This window comes from Sciurus carolinensis, chromosome 10, assembly GCF_902686445.1.
Source record: "Sciurus carolinensis chromosome 10, mSciCar1.2, whole genome shotgun sequence".
Lineage (NCBI taxonomy): Eukaryota > Metazoa > Chordata > Mammalia > Rodentia > Sciuridae > Sciurus > Sciurus carolinensis.
In genome coordinates, this window is record NC_062222.1 from 120440260 (window position 1) to 120464538 (window position 24279).

General features: G+C 34.8%; 1 protein-coding gene across 4 annotated transcripts in view; it reads right to left on the bottom strand.

Moving 5' to 3' along the window:
- The window catches only part of Rbpj (recombination signal binding protein for immunoglobulin kappa J region), a 215029-nt gene that overhangs the window by 16284 nt on the left and 174466 nt on the right, over window positions 1–24279 (bottom strand). For all 4 annotated transcript variants that reach the window (XM_047566232.1, XM_047566233.1, XM_047566231.1 and 1 more), the window contains 2 exons: window positions 9216–9311; window positions 950–1115 (listed from right to left, as the gene is read on the bottom strand). In XM_047566232.1, the coding sequence (XP_047422188.1) occupies window positions 950–1115; window positions 9216–9311 (262 nt within the window). The remainder of the gene's footprint in view (window positions 1–949; window positions 1116–9215; window positions 9312–24279) is intronic.

Consider the following 24279-nt stretch of genomic DNA (forward strand, 5'->3'; position numbering starts at 1 on the left):
ATCCATAGTAAAGAAACGTGACTGATAATAATTATAATGATACAAACAACATATAAATAAGATTTGGAAGAGGCTTCAGCACTCACTCTCTGTAAAATGACTAAAACTAAATTTAAGAATACAAATTCCCTAGCTTATTACCTTCCACTTCACCCTCCATCCCCTATCCCTAGAGTCAAATACAACACAGCAAAACCAAGATGTTCAAGAAAGGTTTACTGAATAAGGAAATAGCTTTCTATGCACTAAAAACATTCATATAATCTTTGAGATCAAAACATTTTCTGAATTTTAATATTAAGGGAAAATAATAAATGCTAAATGAATAATTATTTCTCAGTACTCAGGCACTAAGTAGTTCCTACTTTCTAAATACACAAAATACAATTAGTAAAACTAGTTGATAAATTTATTTCCCTTGCAAATTATTCGAAGAAAAACCTCTAAACCTTGAGTAGTGCTAATTGTAGCTCTTCTTGTCTATAGCACAGCTGTGCTCTGCAATGCTGTTAGGTAAATTATCTTTATAACGCAGATAAAAGCTCCGCCCCCCCGCAATAATTTGCCTGAATTTGCAAGAATCACGTTAAAAAGTAGTATAAGAAGATTGAGAGTAAAACATTATTGATGCATTTTCACTGATATTTGAATATACATTTCTGTTAAAATATAAATGATTAGCTTCCTAAATTCATCAGCCTCCAAAGGAAATCTAACTTACAGCCTGCTAAAACTGCTAGTCAGCTGCAGAAATTTCCCGCCTACCACTTTTAGATGTCAACTGCCGAGACCACAGCTATGTGAGAGAAGTACTTCTGGTTCTGATTTACATATACAAGAAATGGTCACTAATAGTCATTAAAAAAATCAATTCCACAAAAATGAATATGGAAGTGATATTGTGGTACCATGGTGCCACTTTTACAGGGAACCGATCATCTTGACTTACCTTTCCTTCCAAGTTCAGCTGCTGCATTTCTTGGTCACTATTGCCTATTCCAATAAATGCACATGGTTGAGATTCTTGTTCAGAACAACCATCACGTTCCATTTGTTCTTTTTTTTTCTTCCATCCACTGCCCATAAGATATACACAAGGAGGAGGGCAAAAGAACCTGAAGAACGATTGGGGAGGGAGGGGAACCCAAACACAAAGTAATTAGATTCAAGACATTTCCTTTTCCTGAACATGTGAAAACACCACATTGAAATGGTACTGAGTCAATTAATTCCCTAAAGAAAAATTTCAGTGAAGCCTTTCATAATGCAAATATTGTCTATGGGATAGAAATCAAAATTGTCGTATCTGTTCAGGTTAAATACTGGAGTCACACAGTTAGACTATATTACTTCTTAGAGCAGAAAACTTTCCATGTAGCTCAAAGTTTGAACTACTAGAGTTCAATGAATCCAATCCAATATATAAAACATGATATCCCATCATAGAATCTGTGATTACTAATTAAGGTCTACTAAAAAAATAATAGAATCATTAATTAATGCTATTACTGCTATGGTTATTACATTTAACGTTATTTGCTAATTCATCTGGGAAATAGCACTTAGAGCAAGGCTTCAAGTAGACACTATTAAAATATTAATAAAATTAAGTAATTAAAGATTAAAAGCAAAATGGATCATCGCATGGGCGCTCTATGACAGCAGTGTTGCCTGTGTTCTACATATCTTACACCTGGAATTCCTCATGCACTGTAAATAACAGATAAATAGTTCATACTAAAGGAACAACACACTCTTTTCTTTCAACCCAGACTAGTAACAGGTTTGTTTCTCTAGTAGCCAAAAATCACCCTCACAAATTCTCCTACCTAGAATAACTTCTTTATAATCTCTGGCAATTAAAATAATTGTTTCAAAGCTAGCTCAAACCCCATATTTTATATAGCTCAGGCCATGAATTCACTTTTGCACAATTACACTTGCTGACATGTACATACGTCAAAACATGTATGTCATGTTTCTCCAACAGGCCTGAAAACTCAGAAGGGGCTAGGTAATATAATTGAATGAACTAGACATATGATAAACGAGTAGAAACTCTCATTTAATTACCCAAAGAAATAGGTTTCTTCCTCTTTCTTGAAAAACAAACAAACAAAAAACCAGTCCTCACAGTAATTCCTACTTTTTGGATAGTTATGAGTATGGCAGAATGGTCCTTAACTCTGTTAACTCTACTGTAAGAAAAACAAGAGCTTAAATGCAATGATACTCAGCCACTGGTGTGTGGCTCTAATTGTAAGAAAACAATAGGGAGTGGCCAATTGTGTGAATATAAACTCATGCATTGGTGAACTAAGGGTATGTGGGCCTAGTATTTGTCACACCCTCTGTTTGATAGACAACTGAAATCAAATTTTATATGAAATTCCTATATTAATATGTGGCAACCAATTTATACTTATTAAACTTTGTGGACCCAAAGGGGACAGACTAAAAGTAAAAACTGTTAAGCACCTGGTATTCATGCATTCAAATGCAAACACACAGACACCAGCAGGCTGGATGTGACTCTCTGGACGTCCTGAAGGTAAGAAGTAGAACTTCTAGTTTGCTTCCCCTTCAGAGTCTACTACAATGTCTACTGAACTGACTCAAAATACATAATAGTGCCTTTTTCCAACTCTATCAAAACTACTTCAGAAGTAATTTTAAAAAGTAAGTTCGGTTTATTTACTATTCATTATTTCTCCAAATTACATATGACACCTCTAGTGGACACCAGACACTGGGAAATTAGTAGTAAAATCAAACAAGTAAAATAATCAGACAAAATTCCTATCTTCATGGAAATTATACTCTAATAGGAGAGACGCAATAAAAAAGAAGAAAGGATTAAAATAATGTGTGTACTCTGCTAGTTGGTAATAAGTATTGGTGTGTGTTGAGGAAAGCAGGGATGGAGTACTTGAATTACTTGAAATGTGAATCACCTGGGTTAGCCAGGGACAATCCCTTAAGAAGTCGACTATATGTCACAATCTAAAATTATGGGGATGTACGGGGACAGTGCATTTCCACAGAGTGGGGAGCAAGTGCAAAAGGCTCTGAAGTAGAAACGAGGGTCGACAGTGGGGAAACAGGAGAGTAGCTGGGTAGAAAAATGGGGATCAACAGGAGATGAAGCCGGGGTGATAGTTGAGTAGACCAAATGGGCTCTAGAAATCAAATGGAGTAAGGAGGGACACCTCTGTAGGCTTTTCATGTTCATCTAAACCAACAAAAACGAAGAGCACCTTTTGTGTCTCACTATTCATACTGAAGCCATGAACATAAAGGTCACAGTTATGGTAGCGGGTCCAGTTTCAAGTCACGCTAAATTTGGAGGAATGCCTGGATTAACTTAGCTAGTTTGGAGTAGGTTCAGATTAAGTCTACATCAGGGATCATCTGGCTTCTAATGCTGGGAGTCACCCAATGCTTACCATGGCACACCAGGCTAGTATACTCTGAGGAGGCTGAGAAGGCATCAATTTTGGAAACTGGTCTCCTTTAAGTATTTTACTGAACACTAACATTAAGACTCCTTAGTAAACTTGCACAACCAGCTATAAAACTTGAACAGTTGGGCTTTAAGATAGTATATACCAAATGTAGCAATCAAACCTCAAAGAGTTATCTCAATATGTATTTTTATTTTATACCTGAAAAACACAGAGAGGGCTAAAACAATAAAAGAAGGAGCAGTCTTGTTTTTCTCAGGAGCACTGTGTCAAAATGCATGAAAATAACAGGGTATGAATTTAGCAAATAGAAAAAAAAAACTTGTCAGGTACAGTGGTGCACAATTATGATCCCAGGAACTTAGGAGGCTGAGGCAGGGGGACTGCAAGTTCAAGGTCAGTCCCAGCAACTGAGCAAGGGCCTAAGCAATTCATCGAGGCCCTCTCTCAAAATAAAAATAAAAAGGGCTTGGGGATTTGGCTTAGTGGTTAAGCACTCTTGGGTTCAATGCTCAATACCCACCCGCCCTCCCCCCCAAAATTCTTTACTCAAAAACTGATCATAGTTCTGTCTTCAAAGGGTTTTCTAATCATGTAATAAATGTTAAGAGAAAAAAAAGACTAATAGCCTGTGAGCTGACCTTGTTTTTCTTTATCAACCTTTTTTCAGAAAAGCTATGATATAAGAATGGATTGAATATGATCTTAACACTGAGAATCTATAATGAGCTGATAAAATCATTTCTTAAATATCCCAATATTGCCACCCCCCCACACACACAAAAAAAACAGTGAATGAACCAAATTTTCACTTCCATAAACTTCAGTAGTAATAGAGTAATAAAATCAAAGACATAACTGGGCATGGTGGTGCACGCCTATAATCCCAGAGACTATGGAAGTGGAGGCAGGAGGACTGCAAGTTCAAGGCCAGCCTCAGTAACTCAGTGAGGCCCCAATAAGTAACTTGGGGAGGTTCTGTTTCAAAAAATAAAAATGGCTGGGGATGTAGCTCAGTGGTAAAGTGCCAACCCTGACTTCAATCTCCAGTACAACAAAACCTGTGTGTGTGTGCGTGTGTGTATGCACACATTTACACAAAAAGGGAATATAGAAAAATAACTTAAAGGGAACAGCGACAAAAATAAAAGGCTATACAACTGACAGGAGAAAATTAAAACACATCTCTATAAGTGTGAAAAGAATGATTTTAAAAATTTAGACAGTTAGTCAATATGAACTAAATGCTCAGGGAACAGTTTGACCAATAAAGGGTTAGCTTACAGCATTTAATAGCTGCTGTAAAGATTACAACGAAACAATGTTGCCTTTCTTTTCTCATCTTTCCTAGTACTCTAAGTAATTATGGCAATTCTTTTCTCTGCCACTTGGTGGCGACATATACATTTTAGATTTTAATTTCATAATTCAAATAAATCAGTCTTTATTTTCAGAGAATGATTCAACAAGTTTTTCCTTAAATCCCAAGAAGAGATCTGGGAAACACCTCACTGATTCAAAGATGGTTTTATATTCAGTCCAATATGTAAAATAAGTTTGGTCAGACAAAATCCAAACTCATGTCCTAATATCTTCTGACTACCTTTTGCAGGATCATTATACTTCGATGGTTATTTTAGTTCAAAAGGAACACATTTGAAACTTTTACCTAACCAGTTACTCCAATTAACACAATTCCTAATATAATTTCAGAATTACAGACTAGAAGGCTTTACTGTTAATCATCTCAAGAGCATCACTATTAACTACTGCTTATTACTTATCTCAGGACGAAGTTGAATGTTAATATGTCAAATGTCATACTAAGACTTCCTCTAGGAAAAACAATGGTTATTTATTTATGTATTTAATTTTGGTACCAGGCATTGGACCCAGAGGTGCTTAACTACTGAGCCACATCCCCAGCCCTTCTTTTAAAAATTTATTTTTATTTTTTTAAATTTTGAGACAGGGTCTCACTAGGTTGCTTACAGCCTAACTAAATTGTTAGGACTGGCCTTGAACCTGCAATCCTCCTGCTTCAGACTCCAGAGCTGCAGGGATTACAGGCATGTGCCACTATGCCCAGCAAAACAATGTTTTAAAAAGTATTTGTTGACCTGGGAAGACATTCTTCAATGAAAAATTAAAACTAACCACTAACATAAACAGGATAATGGATGTGCTATGTAAATAAGTATTAGTTATTAGGCACAAAATTTAATATCATTTTAAAAAACATTTTATTAGAGCATTACTGTTATGCATAGTAGTTGGGTTCACTGTGACAAATCTGTATATACACAGAATTGGATTTCAGTTCATGTTCTCCCCCTTTTGCTCTCTCCTACTTCTTCCCCCCTCAATTTAAAAATTTCAAATAAAATTCCTGTCCAAATACTTGTAGTATCACTCACTGAAGTTATTTTACATGCCAAAGAGACATGGCCAAACAGACTGTGGTCATGTCCTGATTATTTCTTGCCTATGCCTCAGCAGTTCCTCAAACGACCTGAACCTGAACTGGCCAGGCACCAATGCAGGAGAATTATGAAAGTTCCTGGCCAGCCTCAGCAACTTACCAAGGCCTTAAGCAACTTATTTGCGAGACTCTATCTCAAAACGGGGTGGGGAGAAGAGCTGGTGATGTAGCTCAATTACAAAGTGCCCCGGGGTTCAATCCCCAGTAGTAAACAAAACAAACCAACTTGAATGGAGGATGAGCAAGAGAGCAGGCAGCAAATTAAGGCCTAGTCAGACCTTTTAATCCTCAAAAGAAGCCTCAATACAGCTTGCCAGTCATCAGAGGGTTGACTAGCATTAACAGTCCTTTACTACTAACACTTTGAAAATGTCAGGTAAATTCAGTGTCAGGTAAATTTCCCCCCTTTATTGAGTTAATGAATGTTTGCCTTGGAAATTTTAACAATACAAATAAGTAAAAATATATGAAAGTAGTTACTCTTGAACTTCACATCATTTTTTCAAATTTCTTCAAATTTCTGAATGGGTTATGAACTGGCTGGGCCCTACCCAAATACTAAAAATTGAAAATAAAGGTTATTGCAATAAAAGATAACCACTAAATCTGTATTGTAACTTGGTAAGTCACTAAAGCTTTGTATTAATGTATTTTTTTTTTATAACAGTGCCTAACAAACAGGAACCTGAACACTTTTTAAATAGGTCTTCTCCTTCCATTACTTCACTGGGCATCAGTTATCCACCATAATACTAAATGAAACAGTGACTTCGTAAAGGTCCTTTGGCCTAGCCTAGCACCTGACACCTAACTTCCGAGCAGAAATAAAGAATAAATTAATTCAATTATAGTAAAATGCAATTTCAAAATTCAAAGAATTGTGCAAGGTTCAGTGGCACATGCCTATAATCCCAGAGACTCTTGGAAGCTGAGGGAGGTGATCCCAAGTTAGTGGTCACTGAGCAACTTAGCAAGATTCTTTCTCAAAATAAAAAATAAAAAGGGCTGGGGAGGTAGCTCAGTTGTAAATGCCCAGTACCCCACCTTCCAAACTCAAGGAATGAAAAGCAGTTTGGAGCCATATGGAAAACATAACATCTATTCATAATTCCATTAGATCCAGCCCAGTCCCACCTAGCCAAAGGTAAACAAGATGATCCTAGGCAAAGTTAAATGTACATATTTTTTCTTTTATAGGTATTTTTACTTCCTTCATCCTCAAGCCCTTCTGTATCTAACCAATGGAAGGCTATAAAATTTAGGGTGATATGGAAGAGTGATATGGAAACAGAATCTGTGTGATGGTGGGCCCCTCAAGGATTTAAATGAAGAAAATATAATGGACATGTAATTTTTTAAAACATAGGGAAATAAAAGAGTAAGAAATTTAGTCTCAGAAGTTCCAATCCTGGCACCAAGGACTCCTAACTAACAGGACCCCGGATATGTCTAAAATATCTAATATCTGGTTTCCTTATCCACTGAACGGGAACTATATTACAACTACTTTACAGAATGGTTTTGAAGGTTAAGATTTGAAAATATTTGTAAAGCATTTCTCTGGCTCATGATTGGAGCTGATAAGGAAATTGAATTCTTCTTTAGATTCTCTATGAGGGGCACCAGCTGGCCTTCTAGATTCCTCTTAGGTAGTGAGAGTATTTATTCCTTCAGTTTTTCTTATAAACAAAATGACCTGCTATGTGCCCACACTGAAATCTTATTTTTTTTAATATTTATTTTATAGTTGCAGGTGGACATAATAACTTTATTTTTATGTGGTGCTGAGGATCAAACCCAGGGCCTCATGCATGCTAGGTGAGCACGCTACCACTGAGGCACAACCCAGACCCTGAAATTCTTAATTAAAAAAAAAAGAAAAAAAATCTGAATTTCCAGTGTCAACTTCATGAAAAATGGGGCAGCTACCTTAATTTGAATTCCAACATCCCAAACCATCAACACCAACTTCTTCCTATATTTCACTCTAAGTCAGTGATTAAGTTTTATTAGTAAAGGAAAATAAAACAATCAGAAATTTAGTAAATCTGAATAATAATAGAAAAAAATACTTGGAAGTATGAGTCCTAGATTTTGTTTTCACTTGTTCATCCTCTTTGAGGGAAAAAAATTGCCAATTAAATAGCTTTACCTTCTTTTTGGAGCAGATAGAGATGATTCCAAGAAAGGGACTTCCTAGCTTTTAGCGTATAAATTAATTTAATCATAAATTTACATTGTTCCTTTTCCAATGCATATGCTTAAAGTTTCCTTCATATAACAGAGATTCCACTCATTCCTTTTAACCCAAGTCCCAAACCTGCATCTTTATTCTTTCTCCCACTTCACTTTGGTGCCTTGAAAGCATATCCAAAAAAATTTTTGATATTTTCGCACAAGCAAGTTATCTTTACCCATGAAATGCTTAACCAAAAAGTCTGAAAAGATTAAGATTCAAGAAACAATTAACAAGAAAACTTAAGGAATCAAGTGAAAAAACTAAAAACAGGTGTAGGCATGTGAGTATGAATGAAGTTGTTTTTACAGTACTGGAGACGGAACCCAGGGCCTTAGGCAGACTGAGCAAGTGTTCCACCACTGAGCAACATCCCAGTCCCCCTCCCCTTTTATTTTTTGAGAAGGAGTCTCATTATTTTGTCCAGGCTGCCTCTAAACTCTGGGGCTCAAGTGATCCTCCTGCTTCAGCCTCCTGAACAGCTAATACTACAGGCACACCACCTCCATAGCATTCAAGGGCAGTTTCTTGACAACTAGAACAACTGCAGGTGAGGGCCTGGGCTCTTCACATTGCTCCTGGAGCATGGAGCTCCAGTGCTCAATACACTAAGCTCAGACAGTTTTAGGATCAGGAGTTTGGTTAGCCTTCTTTGTTTTAAAATGGTACTTTGGGGGTTATATTTGTTCATGAATAAGCATTTCCCACCAAAAAGAAAGTTTCTTTGTGAATCTATTAATATATCATTGAAATACTTGGGAAACAGTCAAAAAGAAAACTTGTGTATTACTTCATTTTATAAAATTGGGGATTTAGCCAGATGATCTTCACTAAATTCTCCTGGCTTCAGTATGCCGGAAGTTGCTTTGTTTTTTCCTTTCAAAAGATAAATCCTTCCTCTCCACTCTTGGTACTAAGCAAATATACCCAACAATAGAAACCATCCTCAGTCAAGAATATTAACCATCATTTACAAATTGGTGATAAGTACAATTAACTATCCACCAGAGGAGGGAAAAAAGGCAAATCTTACCTTTTTTCGTTTCCATATGACTTTTGTGCAACTTTTGCATGAAGAATAAGTACTGTTTGATCTCCTCTCTCTTTTAAATAATTTCGCATGGCTTCCCTAAAATCAAATTACAAGTTACTACTATTACAGAAGTCAAATTTTTGATAAAAAGTCTTTTTTCTTTTTTATTATGCTCTGTGATGAGAGGCATGCTTATGATACTTTTTAAACAAGCAAACCTAAAGACAAAAACAATACAGAAAAATCTGTGAAACCTGGAGAACAGTACACACTACTCCTATTCAACTCTAAATTTTGTTCTTTAGAAGAAGAAACTTCTCCATTCTTTGGAATTTAGCATGTGAAACGAACCTCAATTACAACTTCAGAATAACTAAAATCAACATTTACACTGGTCAAGTAACTTTAAATTATTTATAAGTTAATCTTGCTCCATTCCCATATTCTGTTCCCCAGCTGTTAAATCAATGGTTTTCACTGAATACAAAAGCCATAACAGAACGTTGAATCATACAAATCTTGCTAAATATATAAAATTTTGCTAAATATATAAAATAAAAAGATATTGCTAAATATATAAAATTTAATGAAGCCTAATTCAAGTGAAAAACTAGATTAATTTTGAAAAGCTATAATATTAAGTCCCTCAAGTACAAACAATTCTGACTACACATTTATTAAGCAAATGTTCTATTAAAAGTTCAATGTCTTAAATACATTTACTTACCCAATTATCTTGCCAAATATTATGATAAAGTTAAGCTCTACACAGATTAAGCCATAACAATTCTGAAGCAAGAAAATCCCAATTCTTGAAATATTTTATACATCACCAAAACAAAGCCAAGATTACTTCAAAGATATTATCAAGAAATACTTTCACTAAATTTAAATGCTATTTTATTTATATTGTAAAGGAAGACAAATGTAAAATATAAGAGAACATCTGCATAATAAGTTATTAAACGTGGGGAATTCTAGTTTTACAGTACTTATATACTAAGTGGCCTGGGGCAAATCATTTAATCCAGCCTGTTTCCTATTTGAAGACTAGAGCTGTAACATCATCTCCCTAACACAGCATGGCTGTTTGGATCAAATGATACATCCTAGATGACAGCATTTATACTTATCGACTGAAAAAAAAATCGTTAGCTGTAAGGCACAGCAAATACCAAAATATAAATAGATTAAGAACCATTCTCTACAATAAAAAGAAACTCAAATTCCAAATGGTAATGAAATACAATGATTAAAACAGTTATGTATAACATGTACCACAATAAAGGGATGCCCACGTAAGCAGGGGAGGGTGCATGATAAAGAACTATGTGTTCAGAAAAATTTCTTAGAAGAGCTGAACTTGAAAGGAAAAGTAGACACAGGAAGTGGGAGGAGGAGAGAAGAAGGCATTCCATTCAGGGGTTTGGAATAGTGTGCTTCAGGCACAAATAACCTTCCACCCTGGGTCCAGTGGGATTCCAGCTGAGAAGTAAGGCAACCACAACAAGAAAACATAACAACAAATGTTTCTGGTTTTGGGGGGTGGGGTACCGGGATTGAACTCAGGGGCAATTGACCACTGAGCCACACCCCCAGCCTTATTTTGTATTCTATTTACAGACTGGGTCTCACTGAGTTGCTTAGCACCTTGCTTTTGCTGAGGCTGGCTTTGAACTTGTGATCCTCCTTCCTCAGCCTCCTGAGCTGCTGGATTATGGGCCTGTGCCACCCCTCCCATCCAGCTTTAGCAAATGTTTCTTGAGTATTTACTATGTGCAGTCCCTGAACCAGACACTTTAAAAGCAGTATTTCATTTAATTTTCATAATCCAAAATGTAGTGTTAATACCACCTCGACTGTCTTTCCCAAGGTCTAAATTTAAATAAACTCAGCAAGATTCTGATGTGAGCTTTGGCAGTAAATAAAGCTGAAGAGATGAACCTCTGTTCATCTCTTATGAAAGGTCTTCAAAACTGGACTTTAATAAACTTAATACTAAGTATACAAGTTTAATCACGTTCAAATATCACTTCATGTCAGATAATGATAAAAGTGGTAGAAGGTAATAAAATTGTAGAGAACTAGAGAAAACATAAAACATTAAAAAAAGTCTACCCCTTTGTGAATTGTGACAAGATCATCATTCAATTTTATCTCAAACTATTATAGAAAAACATGATGTGGAATTTGGATTTTCAATCAAGTAAAGGCAAAGAGCGATCCTGCAGGTTTTTAAAAACACATAATGAATTTCCTGTTAGTTAATTCTTGAGAAAGGACTAGAAGACAAAGACATGTAAAAAGGCTGTCACAATAAGAAGATAACAGGATGTAGTAGGGGAGAAGTCAGAAAAAAAGTTAAGAACTCTTTATATTTTTTGTTTGGAGAAAAGCAGATGTATGTTCACAGGTATTGTTGACAAATGTCAACTCTGAAGGGCCCCTGGTCCTTTAAGTTGGAAGTACTCAGTATGTTGTTGTGAACACACTTCCACAGGTCAAGAGAGTGGTCCATGCTGCAAAAATGGGGTTGACTGGAATGAACTGGCAAATGAAGCCAGCAAGTAAATGAAATCTCCCAAAAGGAACGATGCAGACACAGAAGTGTCAAGAAGAAAATGTACAAAAGGAAATGAAGAAGAACCAATAATGGGCTGGGGATACAGCTCAGTGTAGAACACCTGCCTAACATGTGCAAGGCCCTGAATTCAATCCCTAGCAAATAAAAGGGAGAAAGAGAGAGGGAAACAAAACTGGTAGGAGACAGAACTGAGACTGGTATCTGATACTGTAGAAGGACACAACTTCAAGAGAGGGGAGCAATCAAAAGGTGAGGTATTTACAGCAAGAGCCTAAGTGATGCCAGCTAAGGAAGGAATAAGGTGTGCTGCGGGCCCAAAGTACTTTATTTGTCTAATGGGTAAGAAAAGAGATATAAATACTTGGAAATACCAGCTAGGGAATGAGAAAGGAAGTTAACAATAAACAGGTAAACCACTGAAGATCAGTATTAAAAAGGACCAGTTAATGTTGGAATCTAAACATAATGGTGCCAACTCCCACTAACATTACAAGGTGAAGAAGAGGGTGAACCTGCTGGGTACCAAACAGGATGACAATAAGGGGTTGGAGACACTAAACCAGAGTTCAGGGTGTATGGAAAAAAAAAAAAAAAAAAAAGCAAAGCCTGGAGAAAGCCAATAACCTGATAAAACAGGCACAGAAGTTGCTGGCATAAAACTTAAGAAGTTGTTATATAGTTCAAAAGAAAAATATTTAGCTGCAAACAAATTTCCAAACCAAATTCTAATTGCATTTATAGTCTCTATTAGTCATTTAACAATGACCTGATTATATGTTTATCAGTTTTCATGTTTACTTTTCTTGTCTTCCCAAATAGACTACAAAGTCTTTAAGAGCAAGATCCATATAATATCCAAGGCAGTCACAAATTCTTTCTACAAAGATATTAATTATAATCACCAAGAGTTAAAACTCTGCAATCACTATGTACCAGTATGCTCTAAGCATGTACTAACTTAAGCCAACAGTCTCAAGAGTGACACACTATTTATGAACACTTCATTCAGAAATGGGGGTGGTGTTAAATAACTTTCCTATAATGACACTGAAGAGCCAGAATTGAAACCTAGGCAGTCTGGCTCTTGAGAACAAAATTATATAAACAAAAAAGTTTTGTTGGGTATGGGGGTGCATGACCATAGTGCCAGTTACTCTGAAGGCTGCAGAAGGAGGATTCCAAGCTGGAGGTCAGCCTGGGAAACTTGGACAGACTTGTATCAAAAATTTTTTTAAAAGGGCTGGAGAAGGGGGAATTGGGGGATGGATTCCTAGTGTGCATGAAGCCCTGGATTTGATCCCCAGTCCCACTAACAAAAATAACAAAGAACAGGGCTGGGGTGTGGCTTGGTGGTAGAGCACAATCCCTAGCACAATGGGGGGAAAAAGTTTTGTAGTGGTAAAAGCACAGCTTTGCTATGAACAGGACAGGCTCTGAATCTTAACTATCATTTACTAAGCTAGCATTTTCTCCCTTGTGAAATAAAGTGAGATACTGTGGGGAAAAAACTTAAGGTAAGTTAGCCCCTACACACTGACATACAGAAGTCAGTACACTCCAACTATTACCATTATTTTCTTAGAAAAGGTACTTGAATCTCTTAATAGCTAATAACTACACGAGGATGCGAGGATAGGGAGAGAGCGGGGACTTCCTCTAAAGCTCGGACAGCATATTTGGTAAGGGATTAGGTTGATGATCAGGTAACTTATCCAATTTGAAAAGCAAAAGTTCTGAAAGTACACCAGGAAAGCTGGACACCTCTCCATCTTCCCACTAAAGATTTATCCAGAAGTTACTACACTGTGCTAGTTTCCAGCACTGGAAGTGACTATTGTGATTAAGATAATCTCGAGGTGTTTATGAAGAATGCGAGAGGAGAGCTCCAGTTTTCCTTGTCTTTCCTGTCATAATACAAATTTCTGAAAAAGTAACTAGAACTTAAAGTAATTATTAGTAAAAGTTGTCTGTAACAGGAACTTGCCAGACAGCTTCTTTCAACAAGAATAAACATTGCTTGATTAATGGAATATTAAACATCAAAAATTATGTTTACTGGCAATTAAAGCTTGGTAATTTACTTTTTGTACTTTGAGGAGCCATTTAAAAGGATGGTATACTCCATAAAAACACAAACAGTAAAGCCCATGTAATGATGGGCTTTTCACCCAAATAGAATAGGTTTCTATCTCAGCACTGTTGACATACTCTACAAAGTAATTCTTTGCTGTTGGGGACTATTCAGTTTATTACAAAATGTTTAGCAGTATCTGTAGCTTCTATCCAGCAGATGCCAGTAAGTACCTGCCTTGAGTTGTGACATCCAAAAATTTCTCCAGATATTACCCAATGCTGGGGCAGAGGTAGAAGGGGGTGCTGTCGTTTGTATTGAAGACCACTCAAAAATATTCCAACAGTAAGGTGCCACAATTATTCGATGTCTTTTTAAGAAAAATTGGGGGTAATTTTACTATTGGATAAAACACAATGCAGAAGTTGAAGAATTCTTATTAGTAGAACTGCAGTAGCCTCCTAGTATGTACTGTTTTCCTTTCTGTGATTTCACCCATACACCATTAACTGACTTGTCTGACTCTTTAAAGAGACAGCACATTTACATAACATTTACTACAGCAGATTATTTTAATTGTTCTAGTTATTGTTAATCTCTTACTGTGCCTAATTTATAAATTAAACTTTATCATAGGTGTATATATAGGAAGAAATATGTGATATGGTTTGCTACTGTTCTCAGTTTCAGGCATCCACTAGGGGTCTTAGAACTTACACCCTGCGGGTAAGAGAGGACTCTGTACTTAGTTCGTTATAAGAAACATTTTCTGATCCCTGGAGAGAATAAAAAAGTGAAAAACTTTAAAAGGAAAGTTGTAAAACAATGAATAATGACATCCTAAATTTTTTTTTTTTTTTTTTTTTTTTTGGGTGCTGGGGATCAAACCCAGGGCCTTGTGCTTACAAGGCAAGCACTCTACCGACTGAGCTATCTCCCCAGCCCCAGACTAAATTTTTAAATCTATCACATGGTTGATATTTCAATACTTTTTTTTTTTACAAAAAAATCTTCTCAAAACTGGGCTTGGGGTAAGTTGAAATTTCAGAAATCTCAGCTGGATTCTTTAGTTTTGTACTTCAGAATGCTGCAAATAGGAATCCAAACTTATACACATATATACCAACTCCTTCCTTCCTCCTGACAAAACCTCATGAGGAACCACCCCATTTTGTCAGATTCTGGCAGTTTCCTCTTTCACACCGTCTCAGACAACGCTTCTTGAATTGAGCTTCACCATAGTTATGGTGGAGAGTGCCCTCTTAAACTTTTACTGAAACTAGATAAAGTAAAACCTGATTCTTTCAAGGCAGGACTACTTGGAATCTTATGTGAATTATCAAGAAGGGGATATTTATATACTATATTTTCCAAACTACTGGATCTGATCAAAACCTCCCTGTATTCCCCACAAGGAAGCTTATTGAGAATTATGGCCTCCCAAAAGGCTAGTTTTGAAATTGATTATTTAGGAATAGAACCAACAGTCGACAAAGTCCTGGGACCTTTGTAGTATTAAGGAAACATTAGAGTTGCTTCATTAAGAGTTTGTATCTATTGGTGACTAAAGCCAAACAACAATAGGAGGTCGTTTCTTAGGGATGCCTGTAAATCTCATTCCGACTCTATGATAGAGGTACAAAGGTCCTTTAATTCCATGTAAGTTTTTAGTGGATACATAGGTAAACTGTTTTAAATCCTATCACACATACTCTGGTTTCTCTTCAGATGGTATAAATCCTATCACACAGATGAGACAAATTCTTTCAAATTCTAAGAAACTGTAGTTTTTTTCCTCGTTCCAAATATCTACAGGTTACTGCATTGTGGGCACTGGGTCACAGACACTTCTGTGTACTACTATTTTTGAAGTTTATTTTGAAAATAAACCTATTTTGCTGTTTATTTAAGGCTTCCAAGTGTGTGTGGACAAAAAACTAGGAACTTGAAAAATCCATAACATACAATAGCATGGAGTTACTGATAATCAAAGGCAGGTCATAACCTTGGTTCTTCAATTTCCAGCCCTGGGTGATACAAAACTAGTTCCCTGAAATCCAGGGATGGCATATTCCCTTCCCACTCTATCCCATTCTCTTCTCTCCCCAAGATGCCCTATAAACACATGTGATTAAGTTGAGTTTTAATTGTAACCATTTACCATTTATGAATTACTTGACTAATATAGAGCAAAGATCATGTTCCACTATTAACGTAGATTAGTTTTATGATTTTGACTATAAATCTCAAAATTCATTCAACTGTTTCTATACATTAGTATAAGATCTGGTTATCCTACTTTTTTTTTTAACTGACAATCAGTTATACCCAGTTACATCTGCGTGTTCCATTATGGAGAGTATTTCAAGAGACAGGGATGCTCTTGGAGAGTTAAAACTTAATTCCTGTCATATATATATATCTCTAAGAGAATATATATTTTCTAAAAAATGTGAACCCACAGTAAACTGTGGATAGAATAGTAATTTTCTAAATTTTTTTAAATATTGCTTATTTTGGAAGATGGAAATAAATACAGAATAGTGTAGACTTTAAAAGATGTGGAGAGAGAAAAAGAGGAGACACTGTCCCCTGAATAAACTTCCCACACCCCAACAGAGAGAGAGAAAACGCCTTTGAAATATTTTTGATTGAACAAAAGACACTAACATATTTCTAACAAGGAATCATTTTAAGAGAGACATGAGAAAACATGATTTACGAAACTTAGATGGGACCTAAATTTGCCATATTATTAGAAGGGAAAATGTCCTTGACTTTCAATTTGTACTTAATAAACAAAATTTTATCTCCAAAATTGGTAACTCACATTTTCATTTGCCACTATACAAACTGTTTTTGCTAAATTCCTTATCCTAGCTTTTATATTCTCTTCATTAAGAATATAAATCAGTAGTTTGTCATCTTAAGAGATGATAAAAACTACTAAAATTTTAAACAGGTTTATTGGATTTAACTGAAATAGAATAAAATGTACTTAATGTGTACAATGCACTAAGTTTAGCATATGTATATATATCATCGTCCCAATCGAGATGAGAATATTCACAATTCCCCAAAGTTGTTGTGCTTCTTTTTAATCTCTTCTCCTGCCTCTCCCCATTCCAGGAAACCAGTGATCTGTTTTCTATCATTATAGATTAGTTAGCAGTTTTTACAATTTTATGATAATGGAATCATACTGTTTATGTACTTTTTTTCCTGATTTTTTTAGAAAATTGAGTATGATTATTTTAACATTCATCTAAGTGGTTTTTTGTATCAAGAGTTCAATCTTTTATCATTGTTGAATAGCAATTCATTATAGAATATACTACACTTTGCTGATCCATTCACCTGTTGCTGGATATCTGGGTTATGTCCACAAGGCTTTCACAACTAAAGCTAACATGAACATTTGTGTTTCAATTTTTGTATTCACATGTTTTCATTTTTCTTGACTAAATATGCAGGGATGGAATGGTTGGACTATATGGTAGGGGAAACTTTTAAAGAAAGTATCAATTTTTTTCCCAAAATTATTATACCTTTTATATACCTACTACCAGTATATAAAAATACTTATTGTTCCACATGATATGATCAATCCCTTAAAATTTGGGCATATTAATAGGTGTAAAGTGGTTACCTCATTGCTACAGACTGAATGCATCCCTGTCAAATTATCATGCTGAAACCTAATCAGCAATGCCATAGTGTTTGGAAGTAGGGTATCTGGGAGGTAAAAGGTCATGCATGAGGTTGGAGCCCTCATGAATAGGATTAGTGCCTTTATCCCATTTGCCATGTGAGGACAGAGGAAAATTGGTCATCTATAAACTGGGAAGCAGCCCTCCACCACACATCAAATCCTCTCATACCTGATTTTGGGCTTCATAACCTCCACAACTATGAGAAATAGAATTTGTGATTTATAAGTCCACCAGTTTCTGACCTAAGGTTATAGAAGCTCAAGGGGATTACACACTAAATGTAATTTTAATTTGCATTTCTTTTGTGGTTAGCTGTCACATGTATATGTCATTCAGGCAATTCTTCAAATCATTTCCCTCTTTCAAAAATGAGTTATTTTCTTACTGACGACTTAGGAAAGTTCCTCTCGTTATCTGGATGCAAACTTTTTATTCTAAATTTTCATGAAGTAAATAATCTATTTCTTCATCTCATAGATTTGTGTTTTTGGTGTTAAAACTAAAAATCTTTGCTTCTCAAGATAAAAGATCGGGATAGTTTCACCTATTATCTTGTAAAAACTGTGTAAACGGAGTTCTATACTTAGGTCTATATTGAGTTAATTTTTGTATATGGTGCTATGGATGAATGGTAGTTATTTTTTGTGAAGGGGCACCATATGGATGCCAGATTGTTCTAGAATCATTTGTTAAAAAGACTATCATAGATCGAACTAAATTGCCTTTGCACCTTGATTGGAAAACAAGTGAGCACATATTTGAAGAACCATTTCTAGCTACTATTCTGTTACAATGATCTACATAACTGTCTTTCCCTAATACTACATTTGATTTCTGTAGCTTCAAAATAACTTTTGAAATCAGGCAATATAAGTTTTTGCTGCTCTTTTCCAAGAATGTTTTGGCTGTTCTAGATTGTTTGCATTTTCATATGAATTTTATAAATGGCTTGTCAAATGGCTGCTGGAATTCTGACTGGGATTGTATTGAATCCATTGATCAATTCGGAAGAAAAGACATCTAACAATACAATTTTCTGCCAGAAGAACATTTACTCAGGAATTCAAGTTCTCCCACCAATATTTAGTAATTTTCACAGAGTTTTTGCACATCCTTTGTCAAGTTTTTCTCTAAGAATTACATATTGTTTGATAATATTTGATCAATTTCCCATTATTCATTATTAATATAAGGAAATACAATTGAGTTTTATGTGTTAATCTTGTACTCCATTACCTTGCTAAACTTATTAGCTATAGTGGCTGTTTAAAAGATGATCATGACTTCTGAAAATGAAGTTTTATTTCTTACTTTACAATTTGGATGTTTTTGATTTCTTTTTCTGGTCTTCATGTAATGATCAGAACCTCAAGTACAATGTTGAATTAAAGTCATAAGAGAAATTTCTTGGATTGCTCCTGATGTTGGAATATTCAGTCTTCCATTATAAATATGGTATTAAATGTAGTTTTTCAGAGGTATCCTTTGTCATGACTAGTAAATTCCCCTTTATTTCTAGCAAGTGATGAATTTTTACCAAGAATGAACGTTAAAAGCATTTTCTAAATCTCTTAAGATGACCATGTGATTTTCTTCTTTCTTCTGTTAACATGTTGAATTGGCTTCTTCCATTTCTAAGAGAAGTCTCACAGGTCATGATATAATTCCTTAAATATACTGTTGGATTTCATTTGAAAAATTTGTTAAGACTTTTTTACACCTTTCTTTGCATGGAATATTGGTGCATAGTTTTATTTTCTTGTAATGCTTGCTTTTAGTAAAAAGGTAATGCTATTCTCACAGAATGACTGGGAGGTATGTCCTACACTCCACTTTTCAGGAAGACTATGTAAAGAAATGGCATAATTATTTTTCTTAAACATTTCTGCAAATTTGTCAGAAAGTTTATACAAACAAACTCAAACTCTTTAGATTTAAGGTTTTTCAGAATATCCACTTCTTCAGTAAGCTTAGTTTGCTAGTTTTAAGAAATTTGTGTCTTTCTTCAAAAGCTGTTGAATATATTGGCATAAAGTTATTTATAATATTTGCTTGTTATCCTTAAAATGTCTATAGAATCTGTAGTGATGTCACCTTTCTTTTTCTTGATACTTGTAACTGGCACAGAAACAGATGTCCATCTAGTATGATTACCTTTCTGCTTGAAGAATTTCTTTTCATATTGTAGCTCAGACGGATTTGTGAAGAATTCTTTCCATTTTTAATATGTCAAAAGTTTTATTTTGCCTTCAGTGAGTAGAGAATTCTAGGTTGACAACAGGCATTTTTCCAAACCTTTTGAGCACTTTGCCTCACTGTCTTATCCATAGCGAAGTTTCAGATGAAAAACCTGCTGTCATCCTTACATTTGTTCTTTTGTAAATAATTTGTCTCTTGTCTCTTTTGCTTTTAAAGATTTTTCTCTTTACCACTGGTTTTAATCAATTTGATTATGATGTGTGTCTCTACAGTTTTATACTTGGGATTAACTGAGTTTCTTGGATCTGTGGTTTTAAAGTTTTTAACAAAGTTTAAAAAAATTCAGTCATTATTTCCTTTATATCACTTTAGTCATACCCTCTCCTTCAATGATTCCAATTTCATGTATATAAGAACGCTTGAAGACAGACCACAGCTAATGCTTGCCCTTTTCCCAAGACTTTTCCAGTCTGCTTCACTTTAGAGAGTTTCTACTGCTATGTCTTCAAGTTCATTAACCTCTCCTTCATCTACTTTGAATTAATACCAAGTGTATTTTTTCACCTTGTTGTTTTCATCTCTAGAAAGTTGATTTGTGTCTCTTTTTAAAAATGCATATCTTCCGTGTCTTTATTAAACTTGTTCAATCTCTCCTCTTGTTCAGAGATACTAAATTACCACTGGTAGGTCAAATCTAACCTACTATGTCTGCTTTAGATTAGAGCTGTATTCCATTACACAGAAACACTAACTTGTTCACACATTATGGCTGCTTCTGTGCTCCAGCAGAGTGGAATTATATCAGAAATTGCATGAGACACAGAACCAAAATACTTACCATCTGACCATTTCCCCAACTCTTAATCTTAGCTTCTTTACCATATAGATCACAAGCATATAACAAGTGTTTTATCATCTATATCATTTCTGGGTTGGTTTTGATTGATTTTTCTTCTCACTGTGTATATTTTCCTGCTTCTTTGTATGACTGATTATATATATATACATGCATTTTGTTGTTGTTTTGTTTTTTAGTGCTGCATGTTTTTTTTATTCTTATATTCTTGAGCTCTGTTCTGGTACATAGTTAAGTTATTTGAAAAGAGTATGATAATTTTGATCCTATTAAGTTTGTTACTTAGTCTGGGCCTAATTTAACACCAAAGCAAAACTCTTCTGAGTACTTTAGCTGATGCTCTGTGAATTATGAGATTTTTTTTTTCCTTTGTCCACTGAAAAGAGGCACAATTCATAGCCCTAAGTGAGTTTTACAGATTGCTTCCTTTAATTCTTCTGGATGGTTTCCCCCACCAGTGGGTAGTGTGCTGATCAATATTTAGCTGATGACTAGAAGAGAAAGAACCCTTTGCCAGTCTCTGAACTCTCTCTACTATTCTTTCCTCTTCAGGTCTCTGCCCTGTGAACTCTAGCAGTCTCCCTGCACTACAGCTTCACATGGATTCCCCTTCCCTACACCATGGCCTGGAGCTCTCTCCAGGCTTGAAGCTGGGGCAATCATAGGGCTCACCTCATTTGTCTCCTGTTTCTTGGGAATCAATGTCCTTCCTTGCCTGATGTTCAATATCTTGAAAACCGTTGTTTCATACATTTTGTCCATGTTTTTAGTTGTTTCAGGCTGGAGAGTAATTCCAGTTCCTGTTACTCCATCTTGGCCAGAAGTGGTAGTCCTAAAAGCTACTAAAATTTTCCAAACAGGGAAAACCACTTAAAGGGTAAATGATGGAAAATCATTATAAAGTAGATGGGCCCTAACTAGACTTCTGTATGTATTGAGGGAAAGGAAAGGAAAATTTCTTTATGAGGTGTTTTATCGTACTGTTATCTTTACAGATGTATCCATTAAAGAAACTAACTTATTCATCAAAATATATTTTATCATTAGGAGTCACTCCAACTAATCGCTGCTGGTAATAAAATAAAAATATCTATTAAATTTCAAAAATGCCTAAATATATGAACACAGTATTTCTTAGAATTTATTCAGCAGATATATAAAAACAAATACTGGAAAATACATTTAAAGGGACCTGTGAGACAAATTATATTTTCACAGTGTACTTTACCTGGAGTACATATATAATTTTTGAAAAAAAAAAGTTTTAAAATTTTAAAATAACTTAAGGATTACAGAAAAGCTGTAAAAGTAGTATCAAGATTTCCTAGTCATCTTTCACCTAGATTCCTCAAATTTTAATATTTTACCATATTTGCATATTGTTTTTTAACCCTTTAAGAGCACACTGTAGGCATATCACTTTATCCAATATACATCAGTGTTTATTTATTTTTTAAAAAAGGACATTCTTATAATAACTACAATGTAATTATCACTTACACAATATTAGTATCTATTCTACATATTTAACTCAAATTCATCACTCATCCAATAACCTGTACTTGTAGGGGTGGGGTGTTGTCTTGAGAAACTGATGCTCTTGCACCCTATCAGGACAGCCCTGGTTTTTGTACATAAAAATGTGTTGGAACACAGGAATGCTGCTCCTTTACATATTGTCTGGGTGATGTAGGGATATAAGAATAATTGAATAGTCACAACAGACTCAGTATGGCCTACAAATACTAATATGTTTATTATCTGATCCATTAAGAAAACATTTGCCTATGCCAGCTTCACAGTACAGAAAAACTTTTTTACTAGCTCAGTGTTTACTTAAGTGGAGTTATGTCTCTACAGTTTCCTTTAATTCAGAGTAGTTCTTCAATCTGTGGATTGACTTATTTATTTATTTGTTTATTTATTTATGTATTGGGGATTGAACCCAGGGCTGCTTAACCACTGAGCAAACCTTTATATATTTTTATTTTGAGACAGGGTCTTGCAAAGTTGATTAGGCTGGTTTTGAACTTGTGATCCTCTTGGCCTCAGTATCCCAAGCTGTTGGGATTACAGGCATGTATCTCTACACTCCAGACAATCTGTGTTTTTTGACCTTGAGATTTTGAAGAATAAGTATAATTTATTCTATAGAGTGTTCTTCATTTTGCATCTTACACCAAAAGTGATACAATGTCCTCAGTAGGACCCACATGATATCTATTGTCCACTACTGGTGATGCTAATTTAGGTCACTTATGTAAGGTGGTATCTGCCAATTTTCTGCACTGCCATGTTACTTTGTGAGGATCCACTTCAGAATTACACATTTTGCTTTTCATTTAAATTTTAATCCAGTAGTTTAGGCATCCACTGATGACTTTTGCATGAAATAATTGCTATTGTGTCTGTCAAGTAGTGATTTCCTTAATTTCATATTCCTTCTATATTTACTAGGTGGCATTCTTTCATAAGGAAAAGTTATCCTCTTTCCTATTTATTCATTTATATAAATAATTTAAAAATACTTATATAATATGTATATGAGATAAAAGATTATCTCAATTTAGATTGATTGTTCTTTTGTTAAAATGCTTGGGATCAGAAGTAATTTCAGATTTTAGAGTTTTAGGGACTGTAGAATATACGGATAGAATTCAAGGTTTGAAGATCCCAAACGTGAAAATCTGAAATCCAAAATGTTTGAAAATCTGAATCTTTTTGAGCATTATGTTGGCACTTAAAAAGTTTTGGATCTTCAGATTAGAGATGCTCAAGCTGTGCAGACTACTAAACTATCACTTGATTCTTCAGCTTTTAATCTATTACATCATTATTTATTTGCTGATCAAAATGTTCTAGATTTGCCTAACAAGAACTCCTTTAAATTGTCTCCTGTGTTCTTCTGGCAGGTCCTCATTATTCTTTAAGTGCCACAGTTTTTAGAATAGTAGCTTTAATTTGGAAATAACCTAAATGGTCACTAATATGAAATATTAAATTAAGAATGGTATGAAGACAATGGAAAACCAGGGAGCCATTAAAGAGAATGATCAAAGTAGAAGATATATTGTAGGGTACGAAGAACAGAACAGTGGTAGAAAACATTTCCAGTTTAAAAAGAAAAAGAAAAAAGGCAGACATATGTATCTCTTCTACATACAATTTTCTTGAAAGATAAAAAAATGAAAATAGTAATAATGAACACTAGGACTATATGACTGGAATTGGGTTTCTCTTTTATAATCTCTGACTTAAAATTGTTTAATTGTTTTTAAGAAAATACTTTTAAATTTAATATCTATAATAAAATGTATAGTATAAAATCAATTTTATATAATTAGAACAGTACAACATTTATATTCTCACTAAAAACTGATAAAATCTCATATTTTCTTAAAAATGGTTAAAAATTGTGTTTTCCTTAAAGTTCTTTTCTAAAAGCATTGATTAAATATGTAATCAGCGAACTGTGACTGGTTAAACAGTGCTAGATACAGGAAGTTTTGTTTATATTGCTGCCCTTGTTATATTCACTATATAATACTTAAAATTATTTTCCAAAATGGTTTCATCTTTCCTCTTTGAACTATATCCTATTATTCCTGTTTCATTTCTTTCTTTTTTTGGCAGGGGAGGAG